Below are 19,099 nucleotides of genomic sequence, written 5' to 3'. Positions count from 1 at the left end.
AATACATCACAGCTGATCTCTGATGTATGCTAAACTGAAAAAGTGACGAATTTGAGGCAGCTCAGTTTGTCTAGTCATGGTGCAATACTGGAAACTGTGTTCGGACAGTGAGCAGGATATTAGTGCTTCCTCCATCTACCTGGATGTGTCAGTGGATGCCCATACACCAGCGGGCAGCTTAGGCGTGTTCATGTCACTAAGAGAAACCAAACACATCCCTTCACGGATAGTTCAGGAAAATGTAAGGGTGTAGCAGAGCTGGAATGCTTCACTAGCAGCAACCTTATCTAACCAGCAGCTATTTCAGTCGGAGGGACAAAATTCAGTGGGTTGACAAATTGGCCCTTCCCTGGCACATCACAGGAGAAGCCAGAATCCCAGGATGCTGGGGACACAGAGCTTCGAAGGTGGCCCTGTGCATCCTGGCTGCACACAGACTTGCTGGTGTTCAAACATCATCAAACAGGTCTCTGCCCCGTTGCTCGTGACAATAAGAAATAGATTAATATATTTTCATAATGGTGCTGTTTTCCTAATCAAAGTGACAAAAAATATGAGCATTAAAAATAGCTGCTATATGTCCAACAGCCTTTTAAGGAAAAGGTCATCTAAGGAAGAGGGTACCTACTCATACGATTCAATTAAATAATGTAACTTCCGGGCAAAATTGCAGCCCCCCTCACAGAGTTGTGAGGCTTGAGAAAGTGATACAGGTTTCATTACTCTTTGGTTAAAATTGACATTTTAGGCATTAAACTTTTCAGTAGCTTACTGAAGTTTTATTAGGAGAGTTTTAAAAGGAGACCTTTTCAAGGAGTTCTGTCTTACCTCAGCAAAACCATTGACTTGAGATGATACTGTAAATCACCGTCTGTAGTCAATAATGGTTTTAATCAAAAAATGCATTTCTTCTGAAGTACCTTTTGACCATCACACCAAACACTCTATACTCTTTATTAACCAGCTATTCTGCTTTATATACAGTGTCTGTCTCGGGGGCTGAAGTTTATTATTTCAGTCATTCTGTCACCTTTGCTTGCAGTAATATAATAAAAATACGGTGCCACTATTCTATTCCATCGAAGAATCTCAGTCATGTTTTCTAACTTCAATTCAGCACCACAAAACCACCTGAGAAGTGCTGTAGGGAAGTATTACCATACCTGTTTGCTGAGCCTGAGAGTTTATATGACTTCTCCTCCAGGTCACACAGCAAATTTCTGTCAACACTGAAATCTGAACACATGCGCCACAGTCCATTGCCCAGGGCTTTAAATGCCAGGTAGAAATTATTTTATCCAGAAAATGGATAAAAGTCAGTCTGGTGAAGAGGAGGCTGAGGGGAGGCCTTATTGCTCTCTACAACTACCTGAAAGGGGGTTGTGGTGAGGTGGGGGTTGGTCTCTTCTCCCAAATAACTAGTGGTAGGACAAGAGGAATTGGGCTCACATTGCACCAGGGGCGGTTTAGACTAGATATTAGGACAAATTTCATTACTGAGAGAGTGGTCAGGCATTGGAACAGGCTGCCCAGGGAGGTGGTGGAGTCACCATCACTGGAAATGTTCAAAAAACGTGTAGTTGTGGCACTTCGGGACATGGTTTAGGGGTCATGGTGGTGTTGGGTTGATGGTTGGACTTGATGATCTTAAAGATCTTTTCCAACCTTAATGATTCTGTGATTCATGAAAATTTTAGAGTTTATCTTTCCTTTTTTTCTGTTATGGTGTTTTAAACAATAACATAGATATTTAGATATTTTCATCTTCTGAGCAGGGCAGAAGACCATCTTCAGCTTCACCACGTAGCCTATCATTATGTTTTGAAAAGGAGAGAGTTTCTCCTTAGCTCATTCATAGGTGATTGGTCGGCCCATGATTTATACAGGATAGACCACACAGTATTCATCAGTCCTCTGTAAGGAAGTAGCTTTATTCCTTTCTCTGTGCAAATACAGAAGTTTGGGCACTTTTTCTCTTGTTCATCTGATCTTGCTGGATTTTTTTTGCTTTAATTTTTCATTTGAAAAGAGCAGTGTCCCAATTCAGTAAAGTATATATTTTAATTGTAAGTATGACAATTAAATTCAGATAAATATTTGCCTGTAATAAATATTACAGGACAAGAGGCCAGCCGACTTTCTCAGGGGTTAAAGGCTTCCTTCCTTTAAAATGAGGTGCAAAACGCCTTTGAAGATCTTCAAGCCTGAAGAACATCCATTCTTCAAAAATGTTTTTTACACCCTCATTGTCTGTCTGAATCACTGCACTTGACACTAACAGCATGATGAATGGCATAATAACTGGGTCTCCATTCCTTTACTCCCAGACCCAAATAAATGTTTTGGGGTATTTGTTTTTCATGGGATTAAAAGACACCTATTTTAAATATTTTTTTTACAAAATCCCTTTCAGTCCCCAGCTGGGTTTGGCACTATTATGCAGGCTTCTCAAGACATTGTCTTCCTTTGTTGTCTCATACTCCAAAATATAATTAGTTCTAATTTACCAGAATTCATTCTGTACAAGTTTGGCCCACCACAGAAGGCATCTGTTTTTAGAAAAAGGAAAAAAAATATAAAAATATGTGTTAAACATAGTTTTATGTCTTTTGAGCAAACTTCTGTTTACTACAAAAGTTTTCATAATGGAAATAATGGACTTCCGCCTCGAGATGTTCAGTGCTTTGGCCCCGTTTATAAAACCAACCCAACTTGCCCAGACCACAATATACTTCACACATACCTGAAATAACAGATTATCACTTTTCAGTGCAGCACACAGGTCTTTTTGTAATCACTGCAATACAAAACTGGAAAGACTTTGGAATGGAAAGAGTTATAAAATACATATGGAGAGCTGGGTTTTTTTAATTATCTGTGTTTCTTTGGAGGGATTTCTTTTGATGTAAAAACACCTGAGGGGAAAGTACTATCAGCTTCTTTCTTCTGAGAAATAGCTCTGGTAAAGTTACATGGCAGGAAAGTCTCCCTGCTCCTGGGGTATCACTTTTGATGTGCAGTACCAGTGATAAAAGGGAAAATCTCCCAGAGCAGCAGAGACTGCTGCCCAGAGAATCAGTAGAGAATTTTCCAGAAACCCTACTGCACACCATTATTTTTTCATTTATTTCCATTCTAGACATTACTTTAAATAAAATTATAGAAGAAAAGTTAGTATTGCCAGCTTCCTTGGTATGACAGGGGAAGTTGCAGGGTTTTATCTTAGTCAGCGATAACTCTATTTGAACACTTTCCCTAAAAATCTCTACTTTTTTTTAATCAGGAAAGGATGGCTGCGTTTCATAGCTGAGCTCCAAGCTATTCTTATCCAGACACAGCTCAAGAAACTGGCTGTAGAGTTATCCAGGAGGTCACTGCTCTGTCTTCCCAGCCCCCTCTCAACCTCTGTGCCATCAGGAGTTCCTCACATTTGAAGCCATGACCTCCCCAGTGTCTGCAGAGAAATAAGATGTAATAAGTTAGAAGTACTTGCTTAGAAAATAAGAAAAAGCAGTTTTCTCTTCAGGCACTTTAAACTGCTTAGTGTTCTTCAAATACAAAGCAGCTAAAATAGAGGATACTGAAATACCCATGTAGTAAGAGTGCACATATGATCTTTCAAAATGAACCCATCAAGACAGAAGAGGAGAGAAAATCCACAGTCACCACCAGCATATATTACAGTCCAGGTCAACAATTTGTACATGTTATCAAGAAATAATATGTGCCCACAGTGGGTGAGATGATACTCAAAGTATTTGTCACATAGCATGCTTGGCCCTGCATTGAATCTTGCTTTCTCAAACTTTCAGTTGGAGGTAGTGCTGTTACTCAGAGATGTAAGAAGGTGAGCTCAGCCCCTTGGCTTAGTTGGACTTGGGATTTTCCCTTCTCCCTTATAGAGTTACTAGTCTACTCTCCTCACTGCTTTAAAATATGCTTGCTTTTCAGAGTCCTCCAATAGTTTGGTTTGTGTTGCACATCTGTACAGCTGGTGTTGAACCTGCCTTTTTTTTTTTTTTTTTAGTAGGTATCTGAAACTTTTGAAATGACAGAAGACTGAATAGGAATTGGAAAAATGCTACATATGTAAAATGCATTTTTGGAAAATCCAGGTGGCTGCTTATTTATGTGAAGGTTTTGGAGTAATGGTGTTGACTTGCAAAACTAAGATGTGTTCCTAATCTCACTGGGAGATGTTTATACAGATCAAGCCCAGATGTTTGGAAATGTCTTTCTGAAATAGGAGACTCAGAAGCAGGCACGTGGAAGTGCTTGCAGGCTCATGGCCATGCACTGTGTGGGTGACTATCACCTGGTTTCAGGTTCATGTGGCGTTGAGGATGCTGAACAGTGAAAATGCATTGCAATTTGTCAGGAAAAATTGCTCTTGAATAAACACAGCGATGACGTTCACCAGCAAATACTTTTTTAGTATTTACTGCAAAACATCATTTATAGATAAATACTGCCCAATATTGTAACTTGGAGTAGCACAGGAGGACTCCCGGTTACGGGAAGTCTGCCCAGAAGATGCCTTTCAGCTGAGCTGGAGCGCTACCCTCCCACTCACGGGAGCAAGCCAGAGCTCCTGCACAAATCACGGTGCTAAGCCGGGAGGGCTGGTTGTGCAGCCAGCTCAGCACACAGCCGGGTGACATTCCTGAAAAGTAACTACTTTCCTCCTGCGGTTTGGCAGAGAACTGTAAGTCTTGGTTTTTCCCACTGGCAGAATTAATCAAACTTTTCATGTATGAATGGGGGAGACCTGAAAATTAAATTAAGCGGGTGAGGTCTGAGCTTGTGGAGACTGATTTTTGTAGAATAGCACAAAGACTGCAACAGGGAATATCTTGATCCCAGATAACCCGAGGTTAAAAAAAGAAACAAGCTGTCAGTATTCTGAGGGGGAGTAAGCTTAATATTAATACAGACTGAGACTCAAACTTCAGTTCTGGCCATGAATGCATGAGGAAGTGCAGATCTGCAGGCGTGCGAGAGGATGTTTAAGTGTGTTACCAGATACCCAAGAGAAGGAAAATGACACTACGATTTGACTTGCTTATGATAATAGCAACAATTACAGAAGTGATGGTGAAGCGGTCCATGTCCAATGCCAAAAGCTGTGCCTGAGTGGACCTGGAGGCACCTTCTTTCCTCTTTCTTGGAGGGTTTGCCCTCAAACACATGCCCTCAGGTGGATAGCTGGCACACTGAAATAAAATGCGAGTTTGATCTGAGCAGACTGTGGATGACTTTTGAGTCCCACTAGGGGGGAGAGGTGGCACAGAATTATGTATGTTGGAAAAGACCTTTAAGATGATCAAATCCAACCATAAGCCTAACTCTGCCAAGTTCACCACTAAGCCATGTCCCTGAGCACCACATCTATGTGTCTTTTAAATACCCACAGGGGTGGTGACTCAAACACTTTCCTTGGCAGCCTGTTCCAATGCTTGACAACCCTTTTGGTGAAGAAATTTTTCCTAATATCCAATATAAACCTCCCCTGGTGCAACTTGAGGCCATTTCCTCTCGTCCTATCACTGGTTACTTGGGAGAAGAGACGAACACCCACCTCACCACAACCCCCTTTCAGGTAGTTGTAGAAAGTGGTAAGGTCTCCCCTCAGCCTCCTCTTCTCCAGACTGAACAACCCCAGTTCCCTCATCCACTCCTCAAAAGACTTGTTCTCCAGACCCCTCACCAGCTTTGTTGCTCTTCTTTGAATGACCTCTAGCTCCTCAATGTCTTTCTTGTAGAGAGGGGCCTGAAACTGAACACAGTATTTGAGGTGCGGCCTCACCAGGGCCAAGTACAGGGGCACAATCACTTGCCTACTCCTGCTGATACAGGAGTATCAGAGATACACTATTTCTGACACAGGCCAGGATGTGGTTGGCCTTCTTGGCCATCTGGGCACACTGCTGGCTCATGTTCAGATGGCTGCCAGCCAATGACCCCAGGTCCTTTTCCACTGGGCAGCTCTCCTCCCCAGGCCTGTACCATTGCATAGGGTTGTTGTGACCCAAGAGCAGGACCCGGCACTTGGCCTTGTTGAATTTCATACAGTTGGCCTTGGCCCATTTATCCAGCCTGTTCAGATCCCACTGCAGAGCCTTCCTTCCTTCAAGAAGATCAACACGCTCACCCAATTTGGTGTCGTCTGCAAACTTGCTGAGGGTGCACTCGATCCCCTCATCCAGATCATTGGTAAGGACATTAAACAGAACTGGCCCCAATACTGAGCCCTGGGGAACACGACTTGTGAGCAGCCACCAACTGGATTTAACTCCATTCACCACAACTCTCTGGGCTCGGCCACCCAGCCAGTTCTTTACTCAGCAAAGAACGCCCCTGTCTAAGCCACGAGCCGCCAGTTTCTCCAGGAGAATGCTGCAGGAAACGGTGTCAAAGGCTTTACTAAAGTCAAGGCAGACAACATCCACAGCCTTTCCCTCATCCACTAAGCTGGTCACCTTGTCATAGAAGGAGACCAGGTTAGTCAAGCAGGAACTGCCTTTCATAAACTCATGCTGACTGGGCCTGATCACCTGGTTGTCCTTTACGTGCTGCATGGTGACACTCAAGATGATCTGCTCCATAACCTTCCTGGCACCAAGGTCAGACTGACAGGCTTGTAGTTCCCTTGATCCTCCTTCTGGCCCTTCTTGTAGATGGGCATCATATTTGCTAACCTCCAGTCAACTGGGACCTCCCCAGTTAGCCAGGACTGATGATAAATGATTGAAGGTGTCTTAGTGAGCACTTCCAGCAGCTGCCTCAGTACCCTCGAGTGGATCCCATCTGGCCCCATAGACACCTGTGTGTGTCTAAGTGGTGTAGCAGGTTGCTCACCACTGAAGTAACCAAGAATGTAACATGATTTGGAATCAGGTGAGAGGAGCTTGGCCTCACTGAGGGGAGCTGAAGGAGCGCCTTCTGCAAGAAGGAGGGTTTGACTTTTGTGCTGGCAAAGAGAGAGTTCATCAAAGCAGGGGTGGAGGGCCTTAATAGGGAGAGCACCAAAGGATTCATCCTCACCCCAACATGGCCCAAAGGGCTCCAGGCAGGACTGCAGGCATGGCTGACCTGCTCAGGCCTCCGGCAGTGGTTGTTCTTAGTGCTATACCCAATACAAGGCAAGAGCTTTTGCAGCTTAGATAAATATCTCTCTGTTGGTGAGAGATATCAGCACTTGTTCCTGGTATCATTAGTGTCAGTCCAAGGGAGATTCATGCTGAAAATGGCAAGAACCACATGTTTGGTCTAGGTTGAAGCATCTTTTCCTCAAGCAAGAATCTCCAAAAGCCTTTTTAAGCATGTACTCAGTAAGATTGGCAACAGGGGACATGAAGGCCCACATCTTTCCTCAGAGGGTCTTCTGAGAGGAAAGCTACTCTTCTCAAGCTGGGCACTCACAGAATCACTAAGGTTGGAAAGGACCTTCAAGATCTTCAAGTCCAACCATTAATCCAGTGCCACCATGTTCCCTAAACCACGTCTTGAAGTGCCACATCCACACGTTTTTTGAACACTTCCAGAGATGGTGACTCCACCATCTCCCTGGGCAGCCTGTTCCAATGCCTGACCACCCTCTCAGTGAAGAAATTTTTCCTAATATCCAATCTAAACCTCCCCTGGCGCAACTTGAGGCCATTTCCTCTCATCCTATCACTGGTTACTTGGGAGAAGAGGCCAGGGCCCTCGTCGACACAACCTCCTTTCAGGTAGTTGTCGAGAGCGATAAGGTCTCCCCTCAGCCTCCTCTTCTCCAGACTGAACACCCCCAGTTCCCTCAGCTGCTCTTCACAAGACTTGTTCTCCAGACCCCTCACCAGCTTTGTTGCCTTTCTCTGGACACGCTCCAGCACCTCAGCGTCCTTCTTGTAGTGAGGGGCCCAAAACTGAACACAGGATTCGAGGTGCGGCCTCACCAGTGCTGAGTACAGGGGCACAATCACTCTCGATGATGTTATATCTTACCCTGCGAGGTGTGACAAGAGAGGATGAATTTCTCTTCTAGTGTAAACAAAAGTTGAAGAAGAAATGGTTTACCCTGGCATCACTGAGTTGAGCTGGTTCATCTGGGTTGAACTGTTTCTACGCTTCAGCATCTCTTTTCACTTTCCAGGGTGGAACAGAAAGCACTCACTATTCCCCACACAAACACCCCCACACAGGAATTGGCACCAGCATGTAGACCAGAATTCTGATTAAAGAGGATTGTATAATGGCTGTCTACATCATCTTCCATCTGCTTCTCTTACAACTCAGTTGCATATGGCATTATGTGCCCATTCTGTGCTGTACTCTGTTCTTTCGCCATGTCTAGAAAGAAGAAACAGCATATCAACAGCAAGGGAAAGGTTCCATCAATTCATTAGTCTTTTTTTTTTGATTGTACACAGCACCTGAGAGAATCTTTGAAATAAAGGGGAAGCTTTGTTTTAATGCATATGTGGATTTTTATGCAGTAGTCAGCTTTGTTTGCTAACATTTTAACATTTATTAATATTAATTTAACATTATTAATTATAATGTTAATTATAATTATAATTTAATATTATAAATATTAATGTAACATTATTTTATAAAGATGCTCTTGAAACATGATCATACAACCCCAGCACCCCCACACCCCAAAAAGACATAAAACAACCCAATGATTCCGTGTCCTTTGAGAGGGAAGCAGGTTTGTAATAAAATCACAAAGAAGTGGTTTTGTGGCTTATTCTGAAGCTGGCAGTAGCTAGACGTAGAGAGTTTTTAAAGGGACTGGTCTTTTTAGAAACATTTGCTACTAAAAAATGTTGATTCCTTCTGCCCTCTATCAAACAAACAGGAGCTCTCTGGCAGGACACCATGTGCTTACTCAGAAACCCACAACAGCTGGAGGTAGACACATTAGAGAGCTGTGTGACACCAAACTGTGTGGACTTCTGGATGTACTTTTTTTAAGTGCTTTCCTCTGCAGCTGTATCAGAATCTGTAAAATCAGGCAGAGAGACAAATACACCATACTGCAATTTCTACCTTTTCTCACCCTGTGACAAGCCCTGTGATGCTGACATGTCCCATGCAGCTTTGTGGTGTGTGTTGGCTGGTCCATGCAGTGAGGACAATTTGTAATCTGATCAATGGAAGCTTTTATAATGCAAAAGGAAGCAGATGCCAATTTTGTGCTGATAACATTGAATTGCTTTTCAGCAGATGAGCTTTTTCTGGCTGTCTCCAAGTTTTAAATTTTTCTCTCACACTTGTCTCTTTAGCCACACACTAAGGACTTGAAGAGACGTTTTTATAATTTTCTTTAGCTTCAAGGTACGAAATCCCCATGAGGAGGTTCACTTGATTATAAACAAAAACAGAAAAGAAGATCTTCAAAAACTGGAAAAATCCCTGGTGAGGGAGAGGAATGCTCAAAACTGTTTATGTGCTGCCCTTGTCTCCATCGGTAGTATGACAGATTTGTGTTCGCTGCACTGAAAAAGCAGCAGAACATAGATGCCAACATGATCAAATTACCCCAGCCGGGTGACCCGTATCATGACTGGGATCAGACAGATGCACTTGAATGACTTTGTTCTGTACATGTTCCTCCCTGATGTCCTTCAGTGTTTGCCTTGTGTCAGACTGCACTAGGTTATTCTACCTTATAACACCACTCAAATGAAAATAAAATTAAGCACAGAAATGTATGTTGCATGTGCCCACCAGACACGCCGGAGGTGGGGCATTCGGCCTAGGATAATTAAGCCCCAGGGAAATAAGCTGTCCGTTGTAAGCTACAAAAATGAGAGCTGGGATATTTTGCAATACTGGTGGTTTTGAGGTTTATTTTTTCTTGGTTTTGGGTTGTGTGTGGTTGGGGGCTGTCTGTTTGTCTGAAGGCAAATTTTAGCACACTCCTCTGTCCTTACAGAAGTATTCAGGACATGTTTCTGGGCTTTCACTTTATTCTGCTTTGTCATTTTCTATTGGCATAGCACAGTACCCATCTGGCACAACACTGTGCTTTGTGCAATGAATCTGAATGCTGAACTTGCAGAAGACAATACAGTCTTAGGACTATTTTTCATTGTAAGGCTTTTTTGTATTGTGTCTGGCCTAAAGGGGAAAGAAAGCAGCCATCATCAGTCTTGTCTCTCCCTTCTTTCATTCAGAAGTGAAATGTAATAAAAGAAAGTGTTTTTCATAAAGAGCACATATACGGCAAAGTGCATTGTGCTTTCCTAAATTAAAAGGAAATATTTGAACTAAACTTGCCTGTTCTTGTAAATCCCTGTTGTCTACCTTCTCTTTGGCATTTGAAAGCCATTTGGAAGGCAAAGGAACTCTTCCAGGAATATATTCAAAGCTATTTCCCTTTTAATCCACTAACACCGTGTTTCAAACCCTTAATATATATTTAACTAACTAAATTATGGCCAGCATATACAAGTCAGAAATGGCAAGGCAGTATGTAAAGATAGTGTATAGTTTTCCTTTCCCCTTCATTCATCCTGGACCATCATCTGAGTCAGGCACTAGGCTAAAACTATTTCCTGCCTCTGTCTCAGACTTCCCTGAACAAACCACAGCAAATAAGCTAAGCCTAGCTCCTCTCATGCTTACCTATGCTGACCAACTCCTTACTCTGCAAATCATCAGTTAAGCAAATTAGGGACAAAAATGTGTTTCCATCTGAATTGAGACTGTGTAAACGCAAACACATCTGTAACAGTTGGTTAAAAGTATTTATTAACATGCCTGTTGCACCAGTGGACGGGTGATCAGGTGTGTGTATTTTAAATCTTTTCATTCTATATTTAAACGATAACAGGAGAATCAGCCTCAGTGTGTCTGAAACGTACCGAGCAGAAACCGAAGGGCAGTATGCAAAGGCAGCTTAAAGACTTCCTTTAAGATTTCTTTAAAGATTTCCTAAAAAGCCTAGACTATTTTCTGTTTTAGGTGCTTTGCTAAAACGTGATTTCTGCTTAAATGAACACTCTCGAGCCCCTCACAGGCTTTCAGTAGCATTTTGCCCTCTCAGGCGGGGCACCTCAATCTTCCCTGAGGCACAGCGTGGATCAGAGGCACTCGCCTTCCTCTACCCAAGGGAGCCTTTATTTCTCCACCGGGACTCAGCAGACACCTCAGCACGGCGCTGGGTCCTTTTCCAGTCAATCCCCCTTGGGACATTCACAGCGGCAGCCGGCAGAGTGGCAGAAACCCAAAGCCCTCGTCTTCCCCTGGTGCCCCTCGCTGCCGCCCTCGGGAACCGCGCCCAGCGGGGCCGCCCCGCCCAGCCGGCGCGCGGCTGGCACCTTGCGGCCGGCGCTGCGCTGCCACCCCCGCGGCGGGGCTGGGGCGGCGGAAGCAGCGTGGGGGAAAAGGAGGGTGCAGCCGTTTTGGGGACCTGCCGCTTGTGAACGCAGCACGTTGTTTTAGGGGACAGCCCAGCCCCAAAGCACGCCTGGCTCCCCATGCCCACTGCAAGCTCCCTGAACGCTGCTTCAGCCGACAGCGTCACCTCGTGTATCCATCCACACGGGACTAGAAGCCCCCAAACCTCTCTCTCACCGAGGCAGAAAGAATGAGCTGCGGTATAAAGGGGTCTGGCACTGAGCTCAGGACTACCCTTCAGCGCTTGTCCCATGTCACACTAGCTGGCACCGCAGCACGGAAGTGATGCGGCACGTTTGAGGAGCTTGTTTAAGATCTTTAATAATTCACATCCTCCTGCCAATTAATATGTCCAAGGCAGTGAGTGGAGCTAACAGACCATTTTGGCAGGCCAAAGAGCTGTCCCGAAGTCTCAGTCCCTTGTCTGTCATACTGAGTTGTGGAAATTATGGTGGCACAAACAGAAGTTTAGGTAATGCAGGGTAAATAGAAGATGGAGTGGAACTCTTAATTAAAGAATATTTTCATTTACAGGTTACTGGTAATAGTAACTCTGAGAGTAAATTAGACATTCAGATCTTCCCCTGTCATACACAGACAGATTTATTCCTAAATGGAATGTTTTCAAAACTTCCAGTGGCATTTCAGCTGTTCATTAAAGTTTACTTTAGAATATAGCGACGATTTATTTCACAGGTATAAAAGCAGTAGTAATCATTATAAATGCAAACCTTCAGATGTTTCTTCATCTATGCTTTAAATCCTTTTTCTTTTCTTTTTTTTTTCCCCCATCACTACATCTAGTAAAAGAGTGCTTGTAGCAATCAGTAAGCGAGGAACCTCCTCCAACAGCTGCCAATATCCTAGTCTGGTTTATACAACAGATGGGAGGTATGCGCGGGCTAAGACAAGTGGCCACCTGTAAAACACGGTTCTAGATATGTTCCAGACTGGCCAGTCGTATAGTCAGAAAAAGAAGGCAGCTGCGCTGACCACCCACATCTGAAACAAGAGGGAAGCATTTACGCTTATGGATGGCCCTTGTTTCAAGGAGAGTTGGGAAAACGTTGTTATGCAACATTAATGTATACAGAAAATTAATTTCTATACCTTTTGTGGTGGCTTTCCATGACACTTGGAGCATCTCATCTGATCTGTACTCTGGCTGCCACAGCAAAATTCTGCTGCTGTGGGTACCTGCATCTTGTCATATTGGTTCCAATCTTTAAAGGGCACCTGCCTCAGCACTTGCAAATTCCTGTCTGGTAATATCTGTGCGCTGAATGTGGTGATGTGCTGCAGTCTTCTAGTGAGCCCAGCTAATCAGTGAACAGCGACAGCCCCAGGTGACATATTTGACTAACTGGCAGCTAATCAAGCATATTTCAATTTTGCATGTCACATGTTGGCAGCAAACTGTTCACAACATATTCATAAAATACATTTTGAATTAATTTAAGAAATGCATTTCAGGCAATGCTCCTCAGTTTACAGATCTGTGGGGTGGCGAAGTAGCTCGTATGCATCTGAAAAATTTTCTGTTGAATTATTCATTTTATTTTATCTCTTTTAATTTTTTTGTTTGTTTTTTTATCAAATAACAGACAAATTTTTTTTTCCAAGAGTTCCATGGTTAATGTTAGTTATCAAAATGTTGCAGCTAACCTCTAGTAACGGTCACTTTTTCATCATTTTCTCTTCCTTCTTTTGAGTTTGGAACACCACTAATGATGATGTCTAAAAAGCTTTCTACTTTTGTCATGTGGAATCAAATGGCATAAGGAGTCAAAGCGTATGAATATGGCTGCTAGTATTGTACCATACACACAATGAAAATGGCAAGCAAAGGCTTTATCTTCATCTTGTGACAGGAATATTGAGTAATTAGCATAAGTTTACGTATTTTTATTAGGCAGGTAATTAGCAGCCAGAGAATACGGTGTTGTAGAGATGACCTAGATTTTATTAGGGTATTGTACCATTCAGAAACAGACCCACTTTCTGAACTACTTAGGTGTGCAATTACACAATGGAATTGTCCTCCTAAAATACGTTGACAATTACCAGAATTGTGCATGCCACTGGGAAATTGCTCATACTAATTACCATCGTTAGCTACTTGAATACAAAATATCTGCAAATGCTTGAGGAATTAGACATAAAATGGATTCTCTTCTTTCAGGACAGCTGTGTATGTATTTCTAAAGACTAGGGGACCAAGATTAAGCTTGTAATTAGGTTACAGAATTTTCTCTCATATACCTGCAAACATCTGTGTGAGATTTACATTTAAAACTAGAAAATTTAGTTACTAATTAGTTCATAATACTTGGAGAATACTAAAGATATTCCAATAAAAATACTGAAGAATCACCCTTTCAGTACTTCATCCATTGATCAATTGTTTGAAAAGAAATATCCCCAAAAGGAATTGTATTGTATAAGAGGCATGACATGGATCACTTTTTGTGACACATCTTTATAAGATGCCTCAGATTGTGAAGACAGCACTTAGCTGGCATTTTCAGAGGATAACACATCTTGCAAGTGGAGGATTGTAGCCACACGTTATAACCTTTGCTAGCTGACTCTACGCACATACAGCAGGAGTACTGCAGTTCGTGCACATTACCTGTGGGGTTTTTTTGTTTGTTTCTGACTCCTTGTGCATCCATCACTGGTATTGGAAAGTTGTGGAATGTTATCACTTCAGAGACACAACTGCAGTTTTTAAACTTCTCATTTGACATCAAGTCATGTAAAGCTACTTCCTTAGCCTACATTTTCTCAACTTTCAGCTTAAGCTGTGAACGAACAAAAATTTAAAGCACATCAAACCTCAGCAGGTGCCCCAAGTTCTTGGAATGATTTCCCAGGTTAAGGTGTGATTATGATTATGAGTTCATTTGCATGTTGTATATGATCGGCCCACCCTCTTTGCCCATACACTCTTCAAAGATCCATGAGAAGCAGCCCCGTCACATGGTACGTACATGGGTGTCAGAGTCACAGCACCAGCAGGTATGGCCAGTGCCAGGTTTTAACAGAGGAACAACCCTTTAGAGGAATAGGGCCCCTACAGTTCCTACGAACTGCATTTCAAGAAGTGGATGTTCAGATGATGTGTTTAGGATCATGCAGCCAATCTTACTATTGGGCCTCTCCTTTCTTTACCCCACTCGTGGTGAGGCCATTTAGATTTGATGAAATATCTATTTTCTTTTTTTCCTTTTTTCATTTTTTCCCAAACCTCCCAGGATATCCAGTGAACACTCGCCAAAGCTTCAGATCAGGAGCCACAGTTACCTGAGGGCAGTGAGCGAAGTCTCCATCAACAGGAGCCTGGACAGCCTGGACCCCGCGGGGCTGCTGACGTCCCCCAAGTTCCGCTCCCGCAACGAGAGCTACATGAGAGCCATGAGCACCATCAGTCAGGTGGGTGACATGCACCCGCAGCGGTCCAGAGAGCAGCCGCTGTGCTGGACAACGGACGAGCCCTTGCAAGAGAAGAAACTTGATTTTACTTTAAGTGGAATGAGGCTGTTCCATGCCACATATTTTCATAACGTTTTTGAGAAGACAAAAATGTTTTCACTCAATCTTGTTTCTGAGAGGGTAACATCTGATAATGCCATAACCTGCCCTTTGCAAATGGATAAGTGGCACAACATGCAATTCATTTGAAGGAGCAGTCTAATGTTTTTTTCTCTTCAAAAAGCAGGTACTCATCAACAGTATCTTTAAACAGAGTTCTCTTATGGATCTTGTGTTTAGTACCTGAAATCAAATTTTTTTGAATGCCTAAAAAAAAAAACCACTTCCATAAGCTGAGTGAGATGCTAAAGGAAAATTAAGTCAGTAACAATTTGTATTTCACAATTTTATTAGAATTTTATTAACATTTTTTAAGCTTTCTTTATGCTATTGTATACATTCTTAACTCTGTGCACCTCGGAACTTTTCACCTATATAGTACAAATGTCGCAGCATATATATTAAATGCAGAGGTATTATTGCCCTGAAATCCTGTAAGTTCTCTTCATGCGCATTCTAAAATAGAAAAAAAATAAAGGCCACTGTAACACATTCAGTTTATGAGTTTTAGCATCATAAAATAGCCTGTCCTTGCATACAACGTGTTTGTACAATTGAATTGGTCAGGGACAGATTTGAAAGGAATGCAAATGTGCCAGCACTCCACAGGGCAGTGGGCCAGTAGTTCATCTGCTAAATCCTGTGGCTCCTTGGTATGTTTTTTGGCTTCTTTGCTTAAGTGGATCATTTGGATAAATCACTTGGATAAAAAAATTTCCTCAAACTAGTTCAGAAGTGCAGCAGGGCAGGATTTGCGGTGCCAGATACTGGCCCCTTACTACTGCGATGTCAAGTCATTGCAATGTCAAAGAAGCACATGACAACATTGATGCCAGGGCTTCAGCTGTGGCCGTAACAAATGTATGTGCTGTTCAGAATGGAGCTGTAGTTTGGATTTCTGTGGTATTCTATATTTGGCCATTGCAACCTCAGAGTATTCACCTGTGTATTTTATAGTAAGGCATTTTGCATAGGGTATGGGCTGATGCTCTAGAAAGTAGGTCAGGATGTATCTAGGAGGAAACAGCACTGAAATTCACGTCTCAGAGGCAACTATATGAACATTAGGTTAGGCTACTTACTTAGCTGGACACCTAACACTTCTACAAAGCTTCCTGCCAAAGAATTAGTGTTATTTGCCAATATGAAGAAGTCTTTTTTTTTTAAAAAAAAAAGCATTAATTAAGAGATATTTATTTGGGGATATGGCTATTCTCCACCACTGTAGGATTGTTCTTTATGATATACTATCCACTACACTTTCATGCTCTTTTAAGCAGTTTCCCTTTGAAAAAAATATGTTCTACTCTTTGAGATTTCCCTTTTCAAAGGGAAAATGTGTACAAATAGTTGGCATACTGTTTTCCTTGGTAAAATTAATCCTGGAATAGAATTTTTAATGTTATTTTTCAACCACCCTAACACAGTCTTATCTTCTCTTGCAACCTTGGCCTTTTGCATGCTTGAAAACTAACAAAATCCTCAAGTGATGTTTCCCATGTGCATGTTTCCTAGAATGACAATAATTGTGCTTTAACGCCAAGCTCAGGGCTCTATTTTCAGTTTAGAAACATGAGCATCCATTACTAATTAAGCCGAGGTAAATCGTTTCCAGGTTTGTAAGACCTGCAGCAAGGCCACAAGCTTTTGAATGTTCTTTAACCTGTGTGAGTGCAAGTCTTTGTCACCACCTAGTGTCTGCTCCACAAAGGGTCTCAAGATTCCCTTGCATCTCTTGTTCTCAGCCAAAGGGGTCAGCTCAGAGACGTAGTTATACAAACAATTTTCCCCTGCAGCAAAGCTGGTTCCCTTATCAGCCTCCACTTCCCAACTGTTTCTTACCACTTCTACCCTCGAGCTTCCCAGCCCCTCAGGTTTATCACTGTGATTGCCTGTGGGTTGCATTGATTGTGTTAAACTGGGATTAAGCTGACCCTTTTTTTTTCTTGCCCCTTAAAGAAAGAGTGATTTTGGGGTTTCAATGTAATGGTCATAATGGCCAGAGGTTCAACCTCTGCTGTGGGCCCATGGTGAGATAAACTAGACACTGCTATGAGGACTCCCAGTTTCCCACCAGTCTCAACAGGAACCAAGAGCCTAAACTCGGTTGAATCTCTGCCTAAAGCCCGTCTCCCCTTTTTGTACATTATTTTTTTCCACTAACAATTGTTGCTTTGTAAAATAGGACGTGTTTATGTGCCATTCACCTGTTCTTCATGTGTGAAGGGATAGTCTATCCAGTGTTGGCCATTGTGCCACTGTAGTTTGTGAGCGTTTGTGCTGGGTAGGCACTGAACCTGCCTGGTCTTTGCCTGCAGGTGAGTGAGATGGAGGTGAACGGTCAGTTTGAATCTGTCTGCGAGTCAGTCTTCAGTGAACTCGAGTCTCAGGCAGTGGAGGCTCTGGATCTGCCCATGCCGGGCTGCTTCCGCATGAGGAGCCACAGCTACGTCAGAGCCATTGAGAAGGGCTGCTCCCAGGACGACGAGTGCATATCGCTGCGGTCCTCATCTCCCCCACGTACAACCACCACGGTGAGGACCATCCAGAGCAGTACTGGTGAGTAACAAAAAGGGAAATCCAGAGGGGTGGCGGAAAGGGAAGGTACCTTACTGTGCAGCTCCATCAGATCAACAATGAGCTCTTCTCTGTCAGGCACCAAGCCTATAAGAGAATCTGTGTTTCACCAGGGAGCAGGACAGACTAATCAGCCTAAAACTATGCACAGATCAAGGCTGATGCAGTTGTGGTGCCTCCTACATCCAAGCTAATTTATTCTGGGCTAAAAGCACATAGAAGTGAAGTCCAAGGTCGTGTCTCCTCTCGCTCTCGTCCCCAAAAGAGCAATCACAATTTGGCAAGACTGAACAAGAAGGCTCTGGGTTAGCAGCTCTGCTGGCTCCTACCAGCAGAGGAGGGTCCCTCTGCTGAGTTTTTCTACAAAGATGGGGTTGATCTTTTTCTTTTCTAAAAGTTACAAATTATTGGATGTGTTGTTTAATGGCTCAGAGAGACTGTTACAGGTCTCTAGGCTATATCTCAGAGGTGGGACTGAAGAAGGGAAGAAAAGGTCTGCAGGTCAAAATAGGCATGTTCACAACCTGCTGTTATCCCTTCTGCCTTGTAAGAGAGCTTGTGGTCTAAATGAGAGACTTACAAACCTTCCTTTTAATGTTCGATGTTGCTTTTCTTTTGGAAATAACCAGGATGAATTCCAGATTCTGTCACCAAAATTAGTGCTTAAGCGGAACAAAAAGCAGATCAGAAAGGAAAATCCAAATCTGCCTCTCATTCAGGAAAGCAAGAGGCAGGAACCATTACATGTGTGCTCTCTTCCCTGTGGGAGGATGAGAGAGGCCCTCTTTCTTTTGACTTCTCTACACCTATTCCACTGCTTTACACAAGCTTCATTTACTATTCATGTACTATTCATATTCATGACTAATATTGACTATTAGAAGTATTTTACTGTACCTACTACCTCTTTTTCTGGTTCTTTAATTTCTAAACTTTTGCCTTTTCGTGTCTTATCTCACCAGTCCAGTTGTTTATACCATCTAAGTTCCTTATCTCTCACTCCAGTCTTTTTAAAGCCACCTGTCAATTGGTTTATGTCATCAAAGGACACTTTCAATCCTTTTACCGAAAATGTTTGGCTTAATTCATTATTTTTCTAAAAGTAACAAGTTTAAGTACTGTTGGAAATACCTTGGCAGTACATCACAAACAGCAAAGCATTTTTAACAAATGTTGCAGAGCAGTTCTCATCTAAATCACTAACCCTTAAGAAATAGTATTCACGTGACAACATTTCTGCTGTAAAAGTGGGTTTTTTGCATGCACTCAGGATTTGCACCACACCACAAAAACAGGTTTTACATAAGGCTTCTGTTACTTCATTATATGGTATTAGCTTGTGTTGAATGTATTCTGAGGCAAAAGCTGAAGGATGGGAGTTTTCAGGGATTTTTCAGTGTGCATTTGCCTTTATTAGATCACCTTCTGTATCCCAGAGTGGTTTTGTTAACAATTTTCCTTTATAAAAGTAACTGTAATCATTAATCCAGAAGAAAATAACCATTTTTTTAATTATCTTTATGTAAGAGGATGTTTT

The 19,099-nt window shown here is 42.6% G+C and overlaps 1 protein-coding gene across 1 annotated transcript in view; it reads left to right on the top strand.

Annotated features, from left to right (window-relative positions):
* The window catches only part of DLGAP1 (DLG associated protein 1), a gene marked incomplete at both ends in the record, with an annotated part of 142,705 nt that overhangs the window by 31,913 nt on the left and 91,693 nt on the right, over nt 1-19,099 (top strand). The window contains 2 exons of the mRNA XM_081996834.1: nt 14,649-14,826; nt 17,304-17,544. Of these exons, the coding sequence (XP_081852960.1) occupies nt 14,649-14,826; nt 17,304-17,544 (419 nt within the window). The remainder of the gene's footprint in view (nt 1-14,648; nt 14,827-17,303; nt 17,545-19,099) is intronic.

Source organism: Phaethon aethereus, assembly GCF_964289735.1.
Source record: "Phaethon aethereus genome assembly, chromosome: 2".
Classification (NCBI taxonomy): domain Eukaryota; kingdom Metazoa; phylum Chordata; class Aves; order Phaethontiformes; family Phaethontidae; genus Phaethon; species Phaethon aethereus.
The sequence above is the reverse complement of the archived record's forward strand: the minus strand, read 5'-3'. Positions and strand labels throughout refer to the sequence as shown.